The 23,072-nt window shown below is 42.7% G+C and overlaps 1 protein-coding gene and 1 long non-coding RNA gene across 2 annotated transcripts in view; one reads left to right on the forward strand and one right to left on the reverse strand.

The window, feature by feature from the left end:
• The window catches only part of LOC131709438 (macrophage mannose receptor 1-like), a 48,336-nt gene that overhangs the window by 5,553 nt on the left and 19,711 nt on the right, over positions 1 to 23,072 (reverse strand). Inside the window, exons 3-6 of the mRNA XM_059011977.1 lie at positions 15,562 to 15,903; positions 13,952 to 14,293; positions 12,992 to 13,315; positions 11,278 to 11,619 (exon numbers count right to left, since the gene is read on the reverse strand). Of these exons, the coding sequence (XP_058867960.1) occupies positions 11,278 to 11,619; positions 12,992 to 13,315; positions 13,952 to 14,293; positions 15,562 to 15,903 (1,350 nt within the window). The remainder of the gene's footprint in view (positions 1 to 11,277; positions 11,620 to 12,991; positions 13,316 to 13,951; positions 14,294 to 15,561; positions 15,904 to 23,072) is intronic.
• On the forward strand, positions 15,963 to 16,789 carry LOC131709407 (uncharacterized). Its single transcript, XR_009311511.1, has 3 exons — positions 15,963 to 16,099; positions 16,198 to 16,248; positions 16,422 to 16,789. It is a non-coding gene; the product is annotated as an uncharacterized LOC131709407 (long non-coding RNA).

Below are 23,072 nucleotides of genomic sequence, written 5' to 3' on the forward strand. Positions count from 1 at the left end.
TGTCCCACCATCCTCATAGAGATAATCAGATTTTGTTTTAGCTCTGTCTTTTACTGAAACATTGCTTTTTTTTCTTTGTTGGTGCAGCTGTCATGTTGAGTTTCAGCAGAGACACGCGAGTGAAGTCACCTAAACTCAACTTGCAAACAAATGCACGTGGTATGTCGTCTTCAATCACTACACTGTACTGTACGTTACATTTTTACCAGTTTCTAAACGCTTGATATGATGGTATTTCTGAAATGTTTGTTTTTTAAAAGTGAAATAAAACAAAACCCGTGAAAGTATGAGTATTGTGATTTTTATTTATGTTTATTTATGTTGACTATTTATACTTCTAAATAATGCAGTAAGATTGTGCTTCAAAAACGTTTTCAATTATACGATGAGTTCAAAACTGAGACGTTCCTAAGCAGCACCGGGCAGCCCTCTCCATAGAGGCAGAATCTCCAGACGCCTGCTTCACCCGCCCTGCACTACTGGATTCACTGCAGCCCGAGCGAGCTCTGTACTAATGTGACGTGCATTTTAACAGGGAAATCAGAGAATCATCTGCAAGACACACGGAAACATGCTTATGTTAATGCTTTGCACGAATGCTCTCAAAATGAGATGCTGGAGTCTCAAGGGAGGCTGATATTTGATAACTTGTAAAAGTTAATAAACTGAGTGGAAGGTTGTTGCCAGTTACTGTGTAAAATGTGCGCATTTTACCCTTAGAGGGAACGCTGAATGTTAGTTAAGTGCAGGGCTCAGGTGAGGTGCTGGTACCTAGAACACAAGAAGCAGACGTGTAGAGGTAGACTTTCAGAGATGAACTCTTGTGTTTAGATGTTTAGAGGAGTGTCTAATGTTAGGGCAGTTTTCAACAGTATAAACAGGGTTACCTGAAGACAGACTATTTGTACTGGACAATATAATGGAACTCTATACATTAGGATTCCAAACCGAAAGACAACCGTCTGCTTTCCTAGTGTTGTTGCTGAATAGTTGCACACAGCTCTCCACAGCTGATATAGCTCTAGTGGATCACATGACACGTGAGGTGGGCTGTCAATCACACTGTACAAACTGCCATCTTCAAACTGCACTTACCTTGAGAGAGCGGAGTGGAAGAGGGGCTCGAGGATTCTGCTTCTTTAAAAAGAAAGAGAGAAAAAAGAAAGTTTATAACAAAGCCAGATTCCTGCAGTGGTTCTGAATCCACTGAAGTGATTACACTGCATACCTTGAGAGACCGGAGTGGAAGGGGGGCTTGTGGGGTCTGAATCTGTAAAGAAAACACACAACAACAAGATTTAGTGTTTCCTGTTTCATGTGTATTGTTCAAATGCATTTCAATGAATCTGTGTCTATGCTGCTGTCTCCACCAGGACAATAAATAAATACTAATACAATCAAACAATAAGTAATTTATTACAAAGCCACATTGAAACTGAACTAGCGTACTCCATACCTTTAGAGGCTGGTGTTGAGAGAAGGCTTGAGAGGTTTGGATTTGCAGGAGTAAAAATATATCATTTGCCTTTCTACATTATTGTTTAAATATATTTGAGCGACACTGTGTGTGTGTGTGTATGTGTGTGTGTGTCAGTGTGTGTGTGTGTGTGTCAGTGTGTCTCTGTGTGTGTGTGTCAGTGTGTGTGTATGTGTGTGTCTGTGTTTGTGTGTCAGTGTGTGTGTCAGTGTCTGTGTGTGTGTGTGTGTGTGTGTCAGTGTGTGTGTCAGTGTCTGTGTGTGTGTGTGTGTGTGTGTGTGTGTGAGTGTCAGTGTGTGTGTCAGTGTGTCTGTATGTGTGTCAGTGTGTCTGTGTGTGTGTCAGTGTGTGTGTGTGTGTGTGTGAGTGTGGTGCTGTCCTCACCAGGGCAATAAATAAATGCTAATAAATTGAAACAATAAGTCATTTATTACAAAGCCACATTCAAATTGAACTGATACATTGGTGAACTCACTGTTGAATTAGTGAGGTTGATAACAACACTGAGATTCATTTATAACTCATGGTGTGGGCTGTCAATCACACTAAACAACCTGCCATCTTCAAAATGCACTTACCTTGAGAGACCGGAGTGGAAGAGGGGCTCGAGGATTCTGCTTCTGTAACAAGAAAAAGAGAAAAAAAGAAAGTTTAATACAAAGCCAGATTCCTGCAGTGGTTCTGAATCCACTGAAGTGATTACACTGCATACCTTGAGAGACCGGAGTGGAAGGGGGGCTTGTGGGGTCTGAATCTGTAAAGAAAACACACAACAACAAGATTTAGTGTTTCCTGTTTCAAGTGTACTGTTCAAATGCATTTCAATGAAACTGTGTCTATGCTGCTATCTCCACCAGGGCAATGCTGACAATGACATGGTTTATTGTTTTCAAATAAATATAATAAATAGACAGTAAGAATGTATATCACAGCACACGTCTCTCCTGGGTATAACAATGAGGGGTAGCTGCTCCCTCTCACACTCTTAATGACCGGGCTGGATTCTGGTTCTTCAGATCTCTAGGCTACACCCTGCCCTGCTCTGGAGGTCAGACAGCTACTGAAGGATCAGATGGACTGAGCCTCTGAGTCCCTGCTCACAGACTGGGGTACAAAAACTGAGCTGAATAATTAAATGAACCCCATGTAAAACAATAAGACCCACGTCGTCTGTAATGTGCAGCACAGAAGAGTTCACACAGCCATTAAATAAACCCCATGTCAAACAATAAGACCCCACGTAGTGTGTAATGTGCAGCACAGAAGAGTTCACACAGCCATTAAATAAACCCCATGTAAAACAATGAGACCCCACGTAGTCTGTAATGTGCAGCACAGAACGGGAGCAGCGTTCCCTTTTTAGATTCTGAGAAATGTACCGTTTTAACTGAGAAAGGATCAATTATCAGTGAGGAACCTTCGACGACGCACTAACCCTTTGAATGTATTCATTTTGTTTCATTATACAATTTTGAAATATAATTTAATAAAAAAACTACCTTTGTTTAATATTGCTAATTACAGCTTTATTAAAACACAGGTAGCATAGAAATAAATGAAGTAAACAATAATTAAACATGCAATTCATTTTCCTTCCATACTTCAGGAAAGCCCCGCCTTGAATGCAGTGTCTTATACATCAGTTTTCAGCATAGAGAACACAGTGTCTTAGACCTCAGTTTTCAGCATAGAGAACGCAGTGCCTTAGACCTCAGTTTTCAGCATAGAGAACACAGTGTCTTAGACCTCAGTTTTCAGCATAGAGAACGCAGTGCCTTAGACCTCAGTTTTCAGCATAGAGAACACAGTGTCTTAGACTTCAGTTTTCAGCATAGTGAATGCAGTGTCTTAGATCTCAGTTTTCAGCATAGTGAAAGCAGTGTCTTAGATCTCAGTTTTCAGCATAGTGAATGCAGTCTCTTAGACCTCAGTTTTCAGCATAGAGAACACAGTGTCTTAGACCTCAGTTTTCAGCATAGAGAACGCAGTGCCTTAGACCTCAGTTTTCAGCATAGAGAACACAGTGTCTTAGACTTCAGTTTTCAGCATAGTGAATGCAGTGTCTTAGATCTCAGTTTTCAGCATAGTGAAAGCAGTGTCTAAGACCTCAGTTTTCAGCATAGTGAATGCAGTGTCATAGATCTCAGTTTTCAGCATAGAGAACACAGTGTCTTAGACCTCAGTTTTCAGCATTGAGAACACAGTGTCTTAGATCTCAGTTTTCAGCATAGTGAATGCAGTGTCTTAGATCTCAGTTTTCAGTATAGTGAATTCAGTGTCTTAGACCTCAGTTTTCAGCATAGTGAATGCAGTGTCTTAGATCTCAGTTTTCAGCCAAGAGAACACAGTGTCTTAGATCTCACTTTTCAGCATAGAGAACACAGTGTCTTAGACCTCAGTTTTCAGCATAGAGAACACAGTGTCTTAGATCTCAGTTTTCAGCATAGTGAATGCAGTGTCTTAGATCTCAGTTTTCAGTATAGTGAATTCAGTGTCTTAGACCTCAGTTTTCAGCATAGTGAATGCAGTGTCTTAGACCTCAGTTTTCAGCCAAGAGAACACAGTGTCTTAGATCTCACTTTTCAGCATAGTGAATGCAGTGTTTTAGACCTCAGTTTTCACCATAGTGAATGCAGTGTCTAAGTCCTCAGTTTTCAGCCAAGAGAACACAGTGTCTTAGACCTCAGTTTTCAGTATAGTGAATGCAGTGTCTTAGATCTCAGTTTTCAGCATAGTGAATGCAGTGTCTTAGATCTCAGTTTTCAGCCAAGAGAACACAGTGTCTTAGACCTCAGATTTCAGCATAGTGAATGCAGTGTCTTAGATCTCAGTTTTCAGTTTATTGAATGCAGTGTCTTAGACCTCAGTTTTCAGCATAGTGAATGCAGTGTCTTAGATCTCAGTTTTCAGCCAGGAGAACACAGTGTCTTAGATCTCACTTTTCAGCATAGTGAATGCAGTGTCTTAGACCTCAGTTTTCAGCATAGTGAATGCAGTGTCTTAGACCTCAGTTTTCAGCATAGTGAATGCAGTGTCTTAGATCTCAGTTTTCAGCATAGTGAATGCAGTGTCTTAGATCTCAGTTTTCAGTATAGTGAATGCAGTGTCTTAGACTTCAGTTTTCAGCATAGTGAATGCAGTGTCTTAGATCTCAGTTTTCAGTATAATGAATGCAGTGTCTTAGATCTCAGTTTTCAGCATAGTGAATGGAGTGTCTCAGATCTCAGAGTTCAGCATAGTGAATGCAGTGTCTTAGATCTCAGTTTTCAGCAGTGAATGCAGTGTCTTATACCTCAGTTTTCAGCATAGTGAATCGAGTGTCTCAGATCTCATTTTTCAGCCAAGAGAACACAGTGTCTTAGACCTCAGTTTTCAGCATAGTGAATGCAGTGTCTTAGACCTCAGTTTTCAGCACAGTGAACGCAGTGTCTTAGACCTCAGTTTTCAGCATAGTGAATGCAGTGTCTTAGATCTCAGTTTTCAGCCAGGAGAACACAGTGTCTTAGATCTCACTTTTCAGCATAGTGAATGCAGTGTCTTAGACCTCAGTTTTCAGCATAGTGAATGCAGTGTCTTAGACCTCAGTTTTCAGTATAATGAATGCAGTGTCTTAAACCTCAGTTTTCCGTAAAATGAATGCAGTGTCTTAGACCTCAGTTTTCAGTATAGTGAATGCAGTGTCTTAGACCTCAGTTTTCCGTATAATGAATGCAGTGTCTTAGACCTCAGTTTTCAGCATAGTGAATGCAGTGTCTTAGACCTCAGTTTTCAGCATAGTGAATGCAGTGTCTTAGATCTCAGTTTTCAGCATAGTGAATGCAGTGTCTTAGATCTGAGTTTTCAGTATAGTGAAAGCAGTGTCTTAGATCTCAGTTTTCAGTATAGTGAATGCAGTGTCTTAGACCTCAGTTTTCAGCATAGTGAATGCAGTGTCTTAGATCTCAGTTTTCAGCATAGTGAAAGCAGTGTCTTAGATCTCAGTTTTCAGTATAGTGAAAGCAGTGTCTTGGATCTCAGTTTTCAGTATAGTGAAAGCAGTGTCTTAGATCTCAGTTTTCAGTATAGTGAAAGCAGTGTCTTAGATCTCAGTTTTCAGTATAGTGAATGCAGTGTCTTAGACCTTAGTTTTCAGCATAGTGAATGCAGTGTCTTAGACCTCAGTTTTCAGTATAGTGAATGCAGTGTCTTATACCTCAGTTTTCAGCATAGTGAATGCAGTGTCTTAGACCTCAGTTTTCAGCATAGAGAATGCAGTGTCTTATACCTCAGTTTTCAGCATAGTGAATGCAGTGTCTTAGACCTCAGTTTTCAGTATAGTGAATGCATGCTTTGCCATTGTTGCCGTCTTATTTGCTTTCTTGTTTCCTCTACATGTTTATGACTGGCAATATGATCTTTTAATGGTATTGACTCATACATGATCAATGGCAGTAAAACTTGAACAATAGTGTCCCACCATCCTCATAGAGATAATCAGATTTTGTTTTAGCTCTGTCTTTTACTGAAACATTGCTTTTTTTTCTTTGTTGGTGCAGCTGTCATGTTGAGTTTCAGCAGAGACACTTGAGTGAAGTCACCTAAACTCAACTTGCAAACAAATGCACGTGGTATGCCGTCTTCAATCACTACACTGTACTGTACGTTACATTTTTACCAGTTTCTAAACGCTTGATATGATGGTATTTCTGAAATGTTTGTTTTTTAAAAGTGAAATAAAACAAAACCCGTGAAAGTATGAGTATTGTGATTTTTATTTATGTTTATTTATGTTGACTATTTATACTTCTAAATAATGCAGTAAGATTGTGCTTCAAAAACGTTTTCAATTATACGATGAGTTCAAAACTGAGACATTCCTAAGCAGCACCGTGCAGCCCTCTCCATAGAGGCAGAATCTCCAGACACCTGCTTCACCCGCCCTGCACTACTGGATTCACTGGAGCCCCAGCGAGCTCTGTACTAATGTGACGTGCATTTTAACAGGGAAATCAGAGAATCATCTGCAAGACACACGAAAACATGCTTATGTTAATGCTTTGCACGAATGCTCTCAAAATGAGATGCTGGAGTCTCAAGGGAGGCTGATATTTGATAACTTGTAAAAGTTAATAAACTGAGTGGAAGGTTGTTGCCAGTTACTGTGTAAAATGTGCGCATTTTACCCTTAGAGGGAACGCTGAATGTGAGTTAAGTGCAGGGCTCAGGTGAGGTGCTGGTACCTAGAACACAAGAAGCAGACGTGTAGAGGTAGACTTTCAGAGATGAACTCTTGTGTTTAGATGTTTAGAGGAGTGTCTAATGTTAGGGCAGTTTTAAACAGTATAAACAGGGTTACCTGAAGACAGATTATTTGTACTGGACAAAATAATGTAACTCTATACATTAGGATTCCAAACCGAAAGACAACCGTCTGCTCTCCTAGTGTTGTTGCTGAATAGTTGCACACAGCTCTCCCACAGCTGATATAGCTCTAGTGGATCACATGACACATGAGGTGGGCTGTCAATCACACTGAACAAACTGCCATCTTCAAACTGCACTTACCTTGAGAGAGCGGAGTGGAAGGGGGCCTCGAGGATTCTGCTTCTGTAACAAGAAAGAGAGAAAAAAGAAAGTTTATAACAAAGCCAGATTCCTGCAGTGGTTCTGAATCCACTGAAGTGATTACACTGCATACCTTGAGAGACCGGAGTGGAAGGGGGGCTTGTGGGGTCTGACACTGTAAAGAAAACACACAACAAGATTTAGTGTTTCCTGTTTCAAGTGTATTGTTCAAATGCATTTCAATGAAACTGTGTCTATGCTGCTGTCTCCACCAGGACAATAAATAAATACTAATACAATCAAACAATAAGTCATTTATTACAAAGCCACATTCAAACTGAACTAGTGCACTCCATACCTTTAGAGGCTGGTGTTGAGAGAAGGCTTGAGAGGTTTGGATTTGCAGGAGTAAAAATACATCATTTGCCTTTCTACATTATTGTTTAAATATATTTGTGTGTCTGTGTGTGTGTGTGTGTCAGTGTGTGTGTGTCAGTGTGTGTCTGTGTGTATTTGTGTGTGTGTGTGTGTGTGTGTCAGTGTGTGTCTGTGTTTGTGTGTCAGTGTGTGTGTCAGTGTCTGTGTGTGTGTGTGTCAGTGTGTGTGTCAGTGTCTGTGTGTGTGTGTGTGTGTGTGAGTGTCAGTGTGTGTGTCAGTGTGTCTGTATGTGTGTCAGTGTGTCAGTGTGTGTGTGTCAGTGTGTCTGTGTGTGTGTCAGTGTGTGTGTGTGTGTGTGTGTGTGTGTGTGTGTGGTGCTGTCCTCACCAGGGCAATAAATAAATGCTAATAAATTGAAACAATAAGTCATTTATTACAAAGCCACATTCAAATTGAACTGATACATTGGTGAACTCACTGTTGAATTAGTGAGGTTGATAACAACACTGAGATTCATTTATAACTCATGGTGTGGGCTGTCAATCACACTGAACAGACTGCCATCTTCAAACTGCACTTACCTTGAGAGACCGGAGTGGAAGAGGGGCTCGAGAATTCTGCTTCTGTAACAAGAAAAAGAGAAAAAAAGAAAGTTTATAACAAAGCCAGATTCCTGCAGTGGTTCTGAATCCACTGAAGTGATTACACTGCATACCTTGAGAGACCGGAGTGGAAGGGGGGCTTGTGGGGTCTGAATCTGTAAAGAAAACACACAACAACAAGATTTAGTGTTTCCTGTTTCAAGTGTACTGTTCAAATGCATTTCAATGAAACTGTGTCTATGCTGCTATCTCCACCAGGGCAATGCTGACAATGACATGGTTTATTGTTTTCAAATAAATATAATATATAGACAGTAAGAATGTATATCAAAGCACACGTCTCTCCTGGGTATAACAATGAGGGGAAGCTGCTCCCTCTCACACTCTTAATGACCGGGCTGGATTCTGGTTCTTCAGATCTCTAGGCTACACCCTGCCCTGCTCTGGAGGTCAGACAGCTACTGAAGGATCAGATGGACTGAGCCTCTGAGTCCCTGCTCACAGACTGGGGTACAAAAACTGAGCTGAATAATTAAATGAACCCCATGTAAAACAATAAGACCCACGTCGTCTGTAATGTGCAGCACAGAAGAGTTCACACAGCCATTAAATAAACCCCATGTAAAACAATGAGACCCCACGTAGTCTGTAATGTGCAGCACAGAACGGGAGCAGCGTTCCCTTTTTAGATTCTGAGAAATGTACCGTTTTAACTGAGAAAGGATCAATTATCAGTGAGGAACCTTCGACGACGCACTAACCCTTTGAATGTATTCATTTTGTTTCATTATACAATTTTGAAATATAATTTAATAAAAAAAACTACCTTTGTTTAATATTGCTAATTACAGCTTTATTAAAACACAGGTAGCATAGAAATAAATGAAGTAAACAATAATTAAACATGCAATTCATTTTCCTTCCATACTTCAGGAAAGCCCCGCCTTGAATGCAGTGTCTTAGACCTCAGTTTTCAGCATAGAGAACACAGTGTCTTAGACCTCAGTTTTCAGCATAGAGAACGCAGTGCCTTAGACTTCAGTTTTCAGCATAGAGAACACAGTGTCTTAGACTTCAGTTTTCAGCATAGTGAATGCAGTGTCTTAGATCTCAGTTTTCAGCATAGTGAAAGCAGTGTCTTAGATCTCAGTTTTCAGCATAGTGAATGCAGTCTCTTAGACCTCAGTTTTCAGCATAGAGAACACAGTGTCTTAGACTTCAGTTTTCAGCATAGTGAATGCAGTGTCTTAGATCTCAGTTTTCAGCATAGTGAAAGCAGTGTCTAAGACCTCAGTTTTCAGCATAGTGAATGCAGTGTCATAGATCTCAGTTTTCAGCATAGAGAACACAGTGTCTTAGACCTCAGTTTTCAGCATAGAGAACACAGTGTCTTAGATCTCAGTTTTCAGCATAGAGAACACAGTGTCTTAGACCTCAGTTTTCAGCATAGAGAACGCAGTGCCTTAGACCTCAGTTTTCAGCATAGAGAACACAGTGTCTTAGACTTCAGTTTTCAGCATAGTGAATGCAGTGTCTTAGATCTCAGTTTTCAGCATAGTGAAAGCAGTGTCTAAGACCTCAGTTTTCAGCATAGTGAATGCAGTGTCATAGATCTCAGTTTTCAGCATAGAGAACACAGTGTCTTAGACCTCAGTTTTCAGTATAGTGAATGCAGTGTCTTAGACCTCAGTTTTCAGCATAGTGAATGCAGTGTCTTAGATCTCAGTTTTCAGCATAGTGAAAGCAGTGTCTAAGACCTCAGTTTTCAGCATAGTGAATGCAGTGTCATAGATCTCAGTTTTCAGCATAGAGAACACAGTGTCTTAGACCTCAGTTTTCAGTATAGTGAATGCAGTGTCTTAGACCTCAGTTTTCAGCATAGTGAATGCAGTGTCTTAGAACTCAGTTTTCAGCATAGTAAATGCAGTGTCTTAGATCTCAGTTTTCAGCATAGTGAATGCAGTGTCTTAGACCTCAGTTTTCAGTATAGTGAATGCAGTGTCTTAGATCTCAGTTTTCAGTATAGTGAATGCATGCTTTGCCATTGTTGCCATCTTATTTGCTTTCTTGTTCTCTCTACGTGTTTATGACTGGCAATATGATCTTTTAATGGTATTGACTCATACATGATCAATGGTAGCAAAACTTGAACAATAGTGTCCCACCGTCTTCATAGAGATAATCAGATTTTGTTTTAGCTCTGTCTTTTACTGAAACATTGCTTTTTTTTCTTCGTTGGTGCAGCTGTCATGTTGAGTTTCAGCAGCAGAGACACGTGAGTGAAGTCACCTAAACTCAACTTGCAAACAAATGCACATGGTATGACGTCTTCATTCACTACACTGTACACTTCCATGTGTATTTTCAACTCTAATATTGTGATTACATTTTTACCAATTTCTAAACGCTTGATATGATGATATTTCTGAAATGGTCATCTTTTAAAAGGGAAATAAAACAAATCTGTACTTACCTTGAGAGACCGGAGTGGAAGGGGGGCTCGAGGATTCTGCTTCTGTAATTAGAAAAAAAGAGAAAAAAGAAAGTTGATAGCAAAGCCAGATTCCTGCAGTGGTTCTGAATCCACTGAAGTGATTACACTGCATACCTTGAGAGACCGGAGTGGAAGGGGGGCTTGTGGGGTTTGAATCTGTAAAGAAAACACACAACAACAAGATTTAGTGATTCCTGTTTCAAGTGTATTGTTCAAATGCATTTCAATGAAACTGTGTCTATGCTGCTGTCTCCACCAGGGCAATGCTGACAATGACATGGTTTATTGTTTTCAAATAAATATAATAAATAGCAGTAAGAATGTATATCACAGCACACGTCTCTCCTGGGTATAACAATGAGGGGTAGCTGCTCCCTGTCACACTCTTAATGACCGGGCTGGATTCTGGTTCTTCAGATCTCTAGGCTACACCCTGTCCTGCTCTGGAGGTCAGACAGCTACTGTAGGATCAGATGGACTGAGCCTCTGAGTCCCTGCTCACAGACTGGGGAACAAACACTGAGCTGAACAAGAGCACAGACTGAACAGGGAGCCTTCAATCACAGCAGAACAAGGGGTACTGATAGCTGCAATCCACATCACCCCATTACCTCTGGAAGGATATTGAGCCTGAGCAGGGAGCCTGTGATTGATTCTCAAAGTGGAAACTGCTAGATTTGTCACCACCAGGACCTAATGAAGAGATCTAATCATGCTTCCCTCTTTGAACCTGAAGGTTTACACTGAACTAAATGAGAACACAGTCTGAACAGGGTCCTCACCCTCACAGCAGAAGAAGGACTTCTGAGAGTTGCAGCCGGTGTCAGTCCATTCACCAGTCTTACTCATCATCACACAGTTCTCATCCCCTCTCCCATTGTTTGGTTCCCCTTTGCTCCAGCTGTGAAATGTGTAGCTATCCCCCTGGTGTGACCACTTCCAGGGCTCATTGAACAGGCCTATCCAGAAGGTCTTGCCCTGCGCTTTCTTCACTATTTCTTCATTTTCACTGGCGTTCTTTATACTGACGAGGTCGGTGTGGTGTTCTCTACAGTACTGCTGAGCTTCAGTCCAGGTTTTCAGTTCTTTAATCAGGGTATATCTCTCAGTGATGTTGCTGGTCTCTGTGAACACAAACAGATCAAAATCAATGTGATCTGTGGAGGTGCGCTGGCTCTCCTGTTGTATAGTGATTGAACCCGAGTCACATCCGGCTCAGCTATCAAGGTCATGAAAAGCAACATCTCTAGCAGTGCATGGGAGTCTCTTTAGTTTATGTCTGAAAAGTATTTAATAGCAAAGTGGGGGATGGGGGAGTCTATTTAATGATTTAGGAATAATCACTGTTCTTTTTCAAATTGATCATTCATTTTCCTCACAGTCGGTGCACAATCAATATGAAGCAAACAGTATCATTATGAACACATCCCCCCCATGTGCTTTCATGTATTTCCTGTACTGGCTGGTATTTTTCTATTTTGAAGTGAGCCTGTTCCAATGACAGTTTCAACATTCTAAAGCTCTGAGGGCGTCGACTGCATGATAATGAGCATTCTACCAGGAACCTGATTGGTTGAGGCAGTGCAATAACTGTTTAGTTCAGGTGGCTGTGGTATTTATTATTATTATTCATGGTGAATAATAATTTCCTATAATCGTCATTATTATACAGTCTTATTGTACACGGTGGTGGTGTGAGATCAGTGTGTCATAAGATTGCCCGTGTATGATAAGCGGGATGATAAAACTGCTAACCTCAATCTCTAAAAACAAACTCTACCACCAGTGCATGATCACAACAACACTGTTTAAAGAGAAATACAAGTTACATTTGTCACGAGCAACAAGACTGGCTCATCACTGTGGAGGCCGTACCTCATGAAACATTGCATTTATGCAGCCTAGTGTTGGTTAGAGAAGCACCTGCCAATCGAGCACATGTTGTGCTATCAGTCTGTCAGATCCTTTGCTCATGGTGACTGAAAATAACTTGTAACAGGGAGATGCAGCTTTTATATATTGCAGAATACCTGTCAGACCTCATTTGCATAAAATGAATCAGTCATGTGAGGTTCAGCCCACTACACACAATACAGCAAAACTACAACCCTCTTTATCACCTTTTATTCTAATACAAATAGTTATTTAACTGCTAAACATATTTCTTCTACACATCTAATAAGGGTCACATATTTAAGACGAGGATTTTGCTGTCTGGAATATAAACAATCTAAACAAAACAATAAGAACTTTGAAGAATTCACATTTTCTTAAGTTTCTTATGAAGGGAAAAAAAATCATAAGAAAATGTGTTATGAATAACACACCTTCTTAACATTTTTCTTAATAACAAACTTAGAAACACTGTATTTAAGAAGATGTTTCTTCTTTTGAACGTTTTAAGATTACGGCCCCTGTGCAGTATCCAGGGGACCTGGCTTCATCCCCCAGTCCAGTCAGCTGTTTCATTAACAAAGGAATTGAATCTCAACTCACCGCTGTAACACATGAAATAGTTACTCTGACTGCAGAGTGAATCCTCCCACTCTCCCTCCGCATTGACTGAAGCACAGAAGAGGTATGGTTCCCAGTTGGAGTAGATGACATCACCTCCACTGGACCACTGCCAGTTCTCTTTGTCACGATACAGCCCGATCCAGTAATACCAGTTACTAGTTGAAGGTATAAGAGCTATAAGCTTATTAACCCTGGCCTGGTCTTGAATGGTGGGCAGGTCTCTGCCTTGGTTTCTGCAGTAGCTCTGAGCTTCCTGCCATGTCTTCCCAGTTCCTTCATAGAAACACTGACCAGAGGAGCCGCCTGGGGAGAGGGGACAGCACAATAAAGATGAGTGAAAACGTGTTCTTCACAGAAAAGATTTCCACTGGAAATGGAACCAACAGTCACAGATTACTGGTCTTGTAAGAATGTAAGATACTAGTAGAACTGTATGGTGATAATAAATATACTAACATGCTTGTGGTTTGTACTGTAACACGAGTATCATTCTGGCATGAGTGACGAAGGTCATGGAAACACCAGGTAGACAAAGAAATCGTTGTGAGAAAAACTCAGTTCACTGTCAATCAATGCTAATGTTATTTTAGAATGTGTAAAGGTACATGTCTTGTTATTATAGGATATTGCACAGCACAGTACAATACCTTAAAGCCTAAGGAAATATAACTGGGGTTTTGTTTACTCTTTAAACCCATTTAGACCCTCTGTGATTGATTCTCAAAGTGGAAACTGCTAGATTTGTCACCGCCAGGACCTACTGAAGAGATCTAATCATGCTTTCCTCTTTCAACCTCTGGAAGGATATTGACCATCCTATCAGCCTGAGCAGGGGGCCTGTGATTGATTCTAAAAGTGGAAACTGGTAGATTTGTCACCACCAGGACCTACTGAAGATCACTGAATTAAATGAAAACACAGTCTGAACAGGGTCCTCACCCTCACAGCAGAAGAAGGAATTCTGATTTTTGCAGCCATAGTCATTCCATCCATCAGTCTTACTCATCGCCACACAGTTCTCATCCCCTTCCCAATTGTTTGGTTCCACGTTGCTCCAGCTGTGAAATGTGTAGTTATCCCCCTGGTGTGACCACTTCCAGGGCTCATTGAACAGGCCTATCCAGAGGGGCTTGCCCTGCGCTTTCTTCACTATTTCTTCATTTTCACTGGCGTTCTTTATACTGACGAGGTCGGTGTGGTGTTCTCTACAGTACTGCTGAGCTTCAGTCCAGGTTTTCAGTTGTTCAATCAGGGTGTATCTCTCAGTGATGTTGCTGGTCTCTGTAAACACAAACAAACAGCAGCTGAGAGGCTGGGAGCTGTGGAGGGGAGCTGGCTCTAAACCCAAAACAAACTGTGTGTTTTCATCAATTCTACAATTTATCACAAACTGCGTCTTGTCTACAGTCAAGTACATCTATGTGTTATTTAAAAATAAGGGGAAAAATTCTCAGAAACTTGTTACGCCAAAAATATATATTTTTAGTTGGCTAATTTAGTCCTGTTTCAGTGTTCAATGAGATTCAATAATATGAGAATCAATCATAGAGGGTCTAAATGGGTTTAAAAGGGTAAACCAATAGGGGCTTCCGAGTGGTGCATTCGGTAAAGGCACTCCGTGTGGAGTGGAGGATGTTCCCTATAGCTTGGAGTTTTTAAGCTAAGCGATTAGAAGAGAATCTCTAGAATTCTCTAGAAGTTGCTTTGACTCGAATGTTATTATTGTTAGTTCATTGATAAATTGTTGTCTAAATGCCTTGTTTGTCGTAAAATCGTTTAATGGAATATTGGCTGTGCAGTTGTTTGAATGTGTTGCCTGCTTCATTGTTCACGTTGATATTAGACAGCTAACACACAGTCTGTCTCAGACAATGTAAGAAGGATAAGGACCCGAGAGACTTCTACAAGGAACTAAAACTCCTTTACTATGCAGGTGAAGCACAGCTTCAAGCTGCTGTTCATACGTAACCTGTCTGCAGAGGTCAGAGGTGCCGTGAGCACAGAAATAAATGCAGACAACTCAATGCCCACCATCCGGAAGCTGCGGAGAGTATGGTGAAATATACAGATACCTGGCCCAATACCAGCAGCACTCAGGTACTAGGAGATGAAGCAGAGCCTGACTTTCCTGGATCTGAAAGAAATGAACTGCCACAGAACTCCCAGAGAAGATTTCAACCTTCACACAGCAAACCCCAGCCCAGAGGGGAAGGTAAACCTGACAGACCTACACCTCACCAGAGGGGGGGGGGAACAGTGTTATAGATCCATCCATCTATCACTAATGAAATTTAGGTATTTTTTAACTGCCTCTGAAACACACCAAATACATCTAATAACCGTATGTTTTTGTATCCTTTCAAGGGCAACTTGGATTCAGGGTTTTGACTGAAAATATTTGCAAGCTGAAATAGTTTGAGATATTATCAGCTGTAGGAGTGGGTGGATTTGCAAACTCATACAAGCTCCCCTCACAAGGATGCTTAATAATTATAAGAACAGAAATAAATGAATAATCAATTGCAATATAGCAACAATTACGTCTTTACCTTTGTAGCACATGAAGGCTTTCTGAAGGTGGCAGGGTAAATCAGTCCACTTTCCGTCTGAATTGACTGAAGCACAGAAGACGTCTGCCCTCCAGTTGGAGTAGATGACATCATCGCTGTTAGACCACTGCCAGTTCTGTGTGTCATCACGATACAGCCCGATCCAGGAATCCCCGAGAGAAGCTCCTGTAATATTTAAGAGCTGCTTTGCTTCTTCCTGGCTGCGCACAGTGGCCAGGTCTGTGTGCTTCTCTCTACAGTAGCTCTGAGCTTCAGACCAGCTCTTCACAGTTTTTACAAACACGTGTTTTCTGATCTGGTTGTTTGCAGGCACACAAAACCCTGATAAAGAAAAAAAAAAGAAAACGTTTTTTGGATTTTCCTAAATATATGTGTAACAGGTGGGACCGCGGGAACCAGGAAGTGTTAATTGTTGGCAGTATAAATATCGGCACCATAAGGGTGCAAGAGAACCAGGTAGTCGATGTGCAGCTGTGTTTTGGTGTTCCTGTGTTCCCGTGGTTCCCCCTGTGACGAGGTAAGCCGGTTGCACTATTGTTTTGCTCCCTCTTAATTTTTATGTGCAGTACTCTTTTGGTGTCCTGGTTTTATGGTATTGTTATTGGTATATTGTAGGGCGAGTCGGCGGATATTCTTTTGGACGTCAGTATTCCGGACTCTCCCGAGGTAATGGAAACTGTGTTTTCAATGTAACTGCTGTGTTAGATTTGTTGTGGTGGTGCTGCGTAACAAGGTTTCTTTTGTTGTTGTAGGAAGTGGAACGCCGCCAGCCACTGTTTCTGCTAGTTGTCTTTCCCTGTGTTTATCTTGCACATTGTTTTTGCTTATTATTGTCCCAGGTGGTGGTTGACTGCCCTTCTGGGCTTTGGTGGGTGGAGCAGCCAAATATTTATTAATTGGATGGACGTTTCTCTATCTCTCCTCTAGGTGTCGCTGGGGACAATAAATAAGCAATTATTCTATTGTGCAAGATATATGGTTAGGATTGTGTGTAATTGCACTGCAGCAATTGTGGGTTTTAGTGTTGTTGTTGATAATAAAGATTTTGTTGGCACAACCAATTTCCATTCTTTTGTCTTTTCATTTATTTGAGAGGGGCTCTGTGTGGGGTACCCAAATATTGCTGCTAGATTAATAAGGTTATGTGAGGTTCTATTTCTCGTTAAACTATAGATGGCGTAGTCTGCATCGCGACCTGTACAGTTAAATAGAGAATCGGTCGTGGACGCCACATTTTGGCGTAGTCGGCAGGATCTTTGGAAATTGGTTGTGTATGCTGCAGTGCTGAAGTTATTTGTTTGTTTATTTATTTTTTTTTTGTATAAAGGGAAAGATAGGGAAACAGTGGCTTGGCTCTTCTAACGTGGATGTAGAAGACTCGGCACCCTAGAGAACACTCCCCATCAAGTTTATTTTTCATTTTAGCGCTAACTTGTCTTAAGGTGCTAAAATGGCAGAAATGGAGCAGTTGAGGGAGCAGTTGCAGGCGCTGAGGGCAGCTCATGATACCCTGGCTGCTAGACAGCAGAATGCACTTGCAGCTGTACCAGGAGAAAGCCCTGCGGTAACTGAAAGATTAGTGTATTTACCACGGGAACGGAGGTGCCCCAAATTCCAAGGTAAGACCATGGTTGGTGGATTGTCTATTGATGATTGGGTGGAGGAAGCACGGACTAGCATTAGGGCCCGACATATGTCTAAAGTAGATCAGGCAATTTTTTTATATGACCATTTAGAAGGGGAGGCTAGAAATGAGATAAAATACCGATCCAAGGAAGAAAGAGAGGATCCTGAGAAAGTATTTAAAATATTGATTGAATTATATGGCTGTTCTCAGTCCTATGTGGGTTTGTACAAGCAGTTTTTTGAGCGAAGGCAGAAAGAGGGGGAGTCTCTTAATGAGTACTCCCATGCATTAATGTCCTTACTCGAAATGGTCTTGCGGGGTAATTCTAACAGTATTCCAAATTCAGAGATTGTGCTAAGGGATCAATTCGCAGAGAATGTGCGAGACAGTATGTTGCGCCGGGAGTTAAAATGTATTGTACGTCGAGACCCACAGATTACTTTAATAGCCTTACGTCAAGAGGCAATTAGATGGGTTCAGGAAGGGGAACGGGGATCAATTAGTGCTGTTCGTGCTCCCCCAGCCCGACTCAGTAGTATCCAATCAGAGGTCCAAGGCAGTTGTGAAGCGGTTGCTGTATTAAAAACACAGGATAGTGAGTTGGAGGAAATTAGAGGGATTTTAAGTAGTCAACAGTTGCAAATTGATCACTTATTACAGCTCTTAGAACAGCCACGGGCTATTAGTAAAGGACAGGGGGCATCTCCGAGCCTTTCTAGGTATAGGTATGATTCAGAAGGGAGGCCCATTTGTAATCGGTGCAACCTGGCTGGCCATATTGCACGGCGTTGTGTGCGAGAGCAGTCACAACATGGGCAAGTGCCTGGTAGTGATGGGGGGAGGTTAGAGCCCAGTAGCAGGACTCTGCCATCGGAAAACTAGGGCCCGCCAGTGTACAGAGCCATACATTGGTTGGGGGCAGTGTAGGCTCCAGTGCTACTCCAGATAGCGCCACTGCGGTATCATGTTTGTTAGGCCGTTGTCCGGTAGTGAAAGTCTATATGAGCGGGGTCTTAGTGCCTTGTGTATTGGATACTGGTTCAATGGTTACTACTGTTACAGAAAGTTTCTTTTCCCAGAATTTTAAGTTTAGAGATTGTGGTTGGTTAAGGCTTCAAGCTGCCAATGGTTTAGAGATACCGTATGTGGGCTATTTGGAGTTGGATGTACAAGTATTGGGGAAGTTAATTCCCAGTCGTGGGGTTTTGGTTGTTAAAGACCCCCCAGGCATTGGGGCCAAGTGTTGTAGAGGAGAGCTACCAGGGCTTCTGGGAATGAATGTAATTGAGGAGTGTTATCGTGAGTTATTCTCACAACATGGGCCCGTGCTTTTTCAGGTCCCCCCTGTTGTTAATGCAGGTGTAGATTGGCAGAAGGCACTTCATTTTTGTCGACGCGTGGTGACTGGCACATCCCAGGTGGGTAAGATAAAAGTGCAGGGAGCTGGGTTAGTCAGTATTCCTGCTGGCACGATGGTTATGGTTCAGGCTACCGGCCCTCAGGGTGGTAGTATGTTGCCATGGACAGCACATTGGGTAGAGGTAGTGCAGGAGCCTGCTACCGGTATCCAAATTGAGGAGGTAGGGGCCCCTGAACATGTTGCAATTGTTAATGTGCAGGGTGTACCATCTGGTAACATGGGCTCCTTATCTGATTTTTCTGGCCTTGATTTATCTGGGTTAACCTTAGTTGAACAGCAGCAGGTGCAGCAGTTGCTACACAAGTACCATACTGTGTTTGCTGAGGGTGAGGGTGATATAGGGTGCACAAATGTTATTACCCATGAGATCCCCCTGGTGGACAATGTGCCAGTCCGCCAACGACATAGAAGAATACCCCCTTCGCAATATGAGGCTGTAAAGGCCCATATAAAGCAGCTGTTGGAAAGCCAGGTTATTCGTGAGAGTAGTAGCCCTTATGCTTCTCCTATTGTGTTGGTGCAGAAGAAAGATGGCAGCCTGCGTATGTGTGTTGATTACAGGCAACTTAATGCCCGGACCCGGAAGGATGCATACCCCCTACCCCGTATTGAAGAATCCTTGGATGCCCTCTCAGGCGCGCGTTGGTTCTCCACACTTGATTTAGCAAGCGGATATAATCAAGTTCCGGTAGCAGAACCTGATCGGCATAAAACGGCATTTTGTACCCCTTTTGGTCTGTTTGAGTTTAACAGGATGCCTTTCGGACTCTGTAATGCCCCTGGCACATTCCAGCGACTAATGGAGCGACTGTTTGGAGATCAGAGTTGCCAGTCTCTCCTCTTGTACTTGGATGATGTGGTTGTGTTTTCTTCGACTGTGGAACAGCATCTGGGACGTCTAGAAATGGTCCTTAGTCGCCTTCAACATCAGGGCCTTAAGGCTAATCTCAGTAAGTGCTGTTTCTTCCGTACAAAAGTTAAATATCTGGGGCATTTGGTTTCCTGTGAGGGTGTAGCCACTGACCCTGAGAAGATCACTGTTGTTGCAGAATGGAAGCGGCCTAGAAGTCTTGTTGAGCTCCGGTCATTTTTGGGATTCTGCAGTTACTACCGTAGGTTTGTTGAGGGATTCGCAAAGTTGGCGGCCCCCCTTCATCAGGTAGTGGCTGAGTTAGCAGGAGCTGGCAAAAGAGGACGGAGAGGCCCAGGGGTTATTACGGAGAGCATCTGGACTAGGGAGTGCAATGCATGTTTTCAGGCATTAAAAACTAAACTTGTTTCTTCGCCAATTTTGGCTTATGCTGATTTTTCGAAGCCTTTTGTTTTGGAGACAGATGCCAGTCATCAGGGGCTAGGGGCTGTATTGTCCCAAGAACAAGATGGAAAATTGCGTCCCATTGCCTTCGCTAGTCGTGGGTTGAGACCAACAGAGCGGAAAATGGAGAACTATAGCTCCATGAAATTGGAGCTACTGGCCCTGAAATGGGCCATGACGGAAAAGTTCAGGGAGTATTTGCTCGGACAGCATTGCCTGGTATACACTGATAATAACCCTCTCAGTTATTTGCAGACTGCCAAGCTGGGGGCACTAGAACAGCGATGGGTGGCACAACTGGCATCGTTCTCTTTTGAGATTAAGTATCGCCCTGGTCGACTCAATGGCAATGCCGATGCCCTGTCTCGGCAGTATGAGGAGGAGGATGTTATGGCTGCTGAGGCTGGAGCGGCAGTGGGATCTCGTCTTCCCCTTGTTCTACGACAGTCTCAGTCAGGACTTCAATGTCAGGACGTGAGGCCAGGGGAAGTAATTCAGCGTACCATCACGGCTCTGCCTATTCGGCAGAAAGCTGATTTGGCCACCTTGCAGGCCCAGGACCCTGTAATTGGATGTTTCTGTGATTTTTGGAGACGGGGTTATGGACCGGACCATATCGAGAGAACACGGCTGTTAAAGCCAGTGTTGGAACTGTTGCGTCAGTGGGAACGGATTGAGCAAAAGCAAGATGTGCTGTATCGTGCTGCATATCCTTCAGGAGGAGGTAAGAAGTTTTTACAACTTTTACTCCCTGAAATTCTTAAGAAAGAAGTGCTTACTAGTTTACATGATGACCATGGCCATCAAGGGGTGGAGCGAACTATGCACCTGATTCGACAGAGAGTATTTTGGCCAGGTATGGGGAAGGATGTTAAGCACTGGTGTGAACAATGCATTCGATGTACATTGTCCAAGGCGGTTCAGCCGAAGATCAGAACCTTTATGGGGAATTTACTTGCTTCAAGGCCCCTAGAAGTGTTGGCGATTGACTTTACTGTATTGGAGCCCTCTAGTGATGGTAGGGAAAATGTTTTAATAATGACAGATGTGTTCTCAAAGTATACGCAGGCAGTACCAACTCGGGATCAGCGAGCTAGTACGGTGGCTAAAGTATTAGTCCAGGAGTGGTTTTATCGTTTTGGAGTGCCTGAGAGAATTCATTCAGATCAAGGAAGAAACTTTGAGAGCACCTTGATTTACCAGCTCTGCCAACTGTATGGGGTGCAGAAGAGTCGGACGACTCCTTACCATCCTGAGGGGAATGGCCAATGTGAGAGGTTTAATCGCACTCTCCATGACCTCTTGCGGACACTCCCTCCAGAGAAGAAACGTCGCTGGGCTGTTCATCTTCCCCAAATGTTGTTTGCTTATAATACGTCGGTTCATCAGAGTACTTGTCAGTCTCCTTACTATCTGTTGTTTGGAAGAAAACCTCATCTGCCTATAGATTCCCGGCTTGGAGTTGGAGAAGTGGAGCCAGCCGGGGGTACTGTGGAGGACTGGCTAGCGGAACATCAAGAGAATTTGCAAACAGTTTTTGGAGAGACTCGAAAGCGCCTGTTGGATGCGGCACAGCGGAGGGCGAGAAGGCATAACGAGAAGGTCCGGGATGTGAGGATAGAGGAAGGGCAATTGGTTTACTTGAAGAACCACAGCAGCAGAGGACGGAATAAAATTCAGGATATTTGGAACCCTATGGTGTATAAAGTGGTACGGTCCCCTAAAGGACAGGGGGCAGTTTATTCTGTTGCCCCTGTGGATGGAACTGGGATAGTTCGGCATGTCCATCGAGGGGAGTTAAGACCACTTCATCCCAATGTGGTGGAAGTAACGTCACCTGCTGTAGACCTTGATTTTGGCCTGTTCCCCTCACAGTTTCCCATTGCAGGAGAAGATACATCATCAGAGGATGGGGAGAGTGTGGTGTGTAGCAGAGTCCCAGTACCTCAGGAGGCCCCTATTCTATCATCTGAGGAAGAGGAACTGGGACAGCAGTCTCTAGTGGTGCAGGAGGAAACTGCCCCAGTGGTAGAAGAGGTTTTGCGACGGACCGTACGGAGTACTGCAGGTTATCATTCTAATCCCCACAACCTTCCTAGGTCTGTAGTCCAACACATCGAAGACGTTCCAGGTCTAGCAATAAGGGCTGCGAATCTTACTAGGCCAGGCACCGACAGTTGTATAGTTGAGTCACTACCTGGTATTTCGGGCAGTGGTTGTTAAAAGTATTGGCGACGGGGGCGTCGACGCAAAATAGGGGGGGTAGAATGTAACAGGTGGGACCGCGGGAACCAGGAAGTGTTAATTGTTGGCAGTATAAATATCGGCACCATAAGGGTGCAAGAGAACCAGGTAGTCGATGTGCAGCTGTGTTTTGGTGTTCCTGTGTTCCCGTGGTTCCCCCTGTGACGAGGTAAGCTGGTTGCACTGTTGTTTTGCTCCCTCTTAATTTTTATGTGCAGTACTCTTTTGGTGTCCTGGTTTTATGGTATTGTTATTGGTATATTGTAGGGCGAGTCGGCGGATATTCTTTTGGACGTCAGTATTCCGGACTCTCCCGAGGTAATGGAAACTGTGTTTTCAATGTAACTGCTGTGTTAGATTTGTTGTGGTGGTGCGGCGTAACAAGGTTTCTTTTGTTGTTGTAGGAAGTGGAACGCCGCCAGCCACTGTTTCTGCTAGTTGTCTTTCCCTGTGTTTATCTTGCACATTGTTTTTGCTTATTATTGTCCCTTGTTTGTTTTAGTTTGTGTACGCACGTTTTTATTTGTCTTTACAGTTTTAATAGTATCGTGCAGCGTTTAGCTAGCTTTTAGTGTGTGTCTATAGGAGCTGCGAGGGAGAGCGTCGCTATTGTAGCTGCTCTGCTCTACAGAGCATTGAACGTTTAGTCAAGTAAGGTGCTGGGTTGTGTTTTCTTTTTGAATTGTGCACTATTATGTTTGGTGTGGTGATTGTTTAGAGTTACACTTTTAATATATTTACTTTAATAATTCACGTGTGGTTTCTTTTTGTTTATTTTATCACAGGTGGTGGTTGACTGCCCTTCTGGGCTTTGGTGGGTGGAGCAGCCAAATATTTATTAATTGGATGGACGTTTCTCTATCTCTCCTCTAGGTGTCGCTGGG

Source organism: Acipenser ruthenus, chromosome 43, assembly GCF_902713425.1.
Source record: "Acipenser ruthenus chromosome 43, fAciRut3.2 maternal haplotype, whole genome shotgun sequence".
Taxonomy (NCBI): domain Eukaryota; kingdom Metazoa; phylum Chordata; class Actinopteri; order Acipenseriformes; family Acipenseridae; genus Acipenser; species Acipenser ruthenus.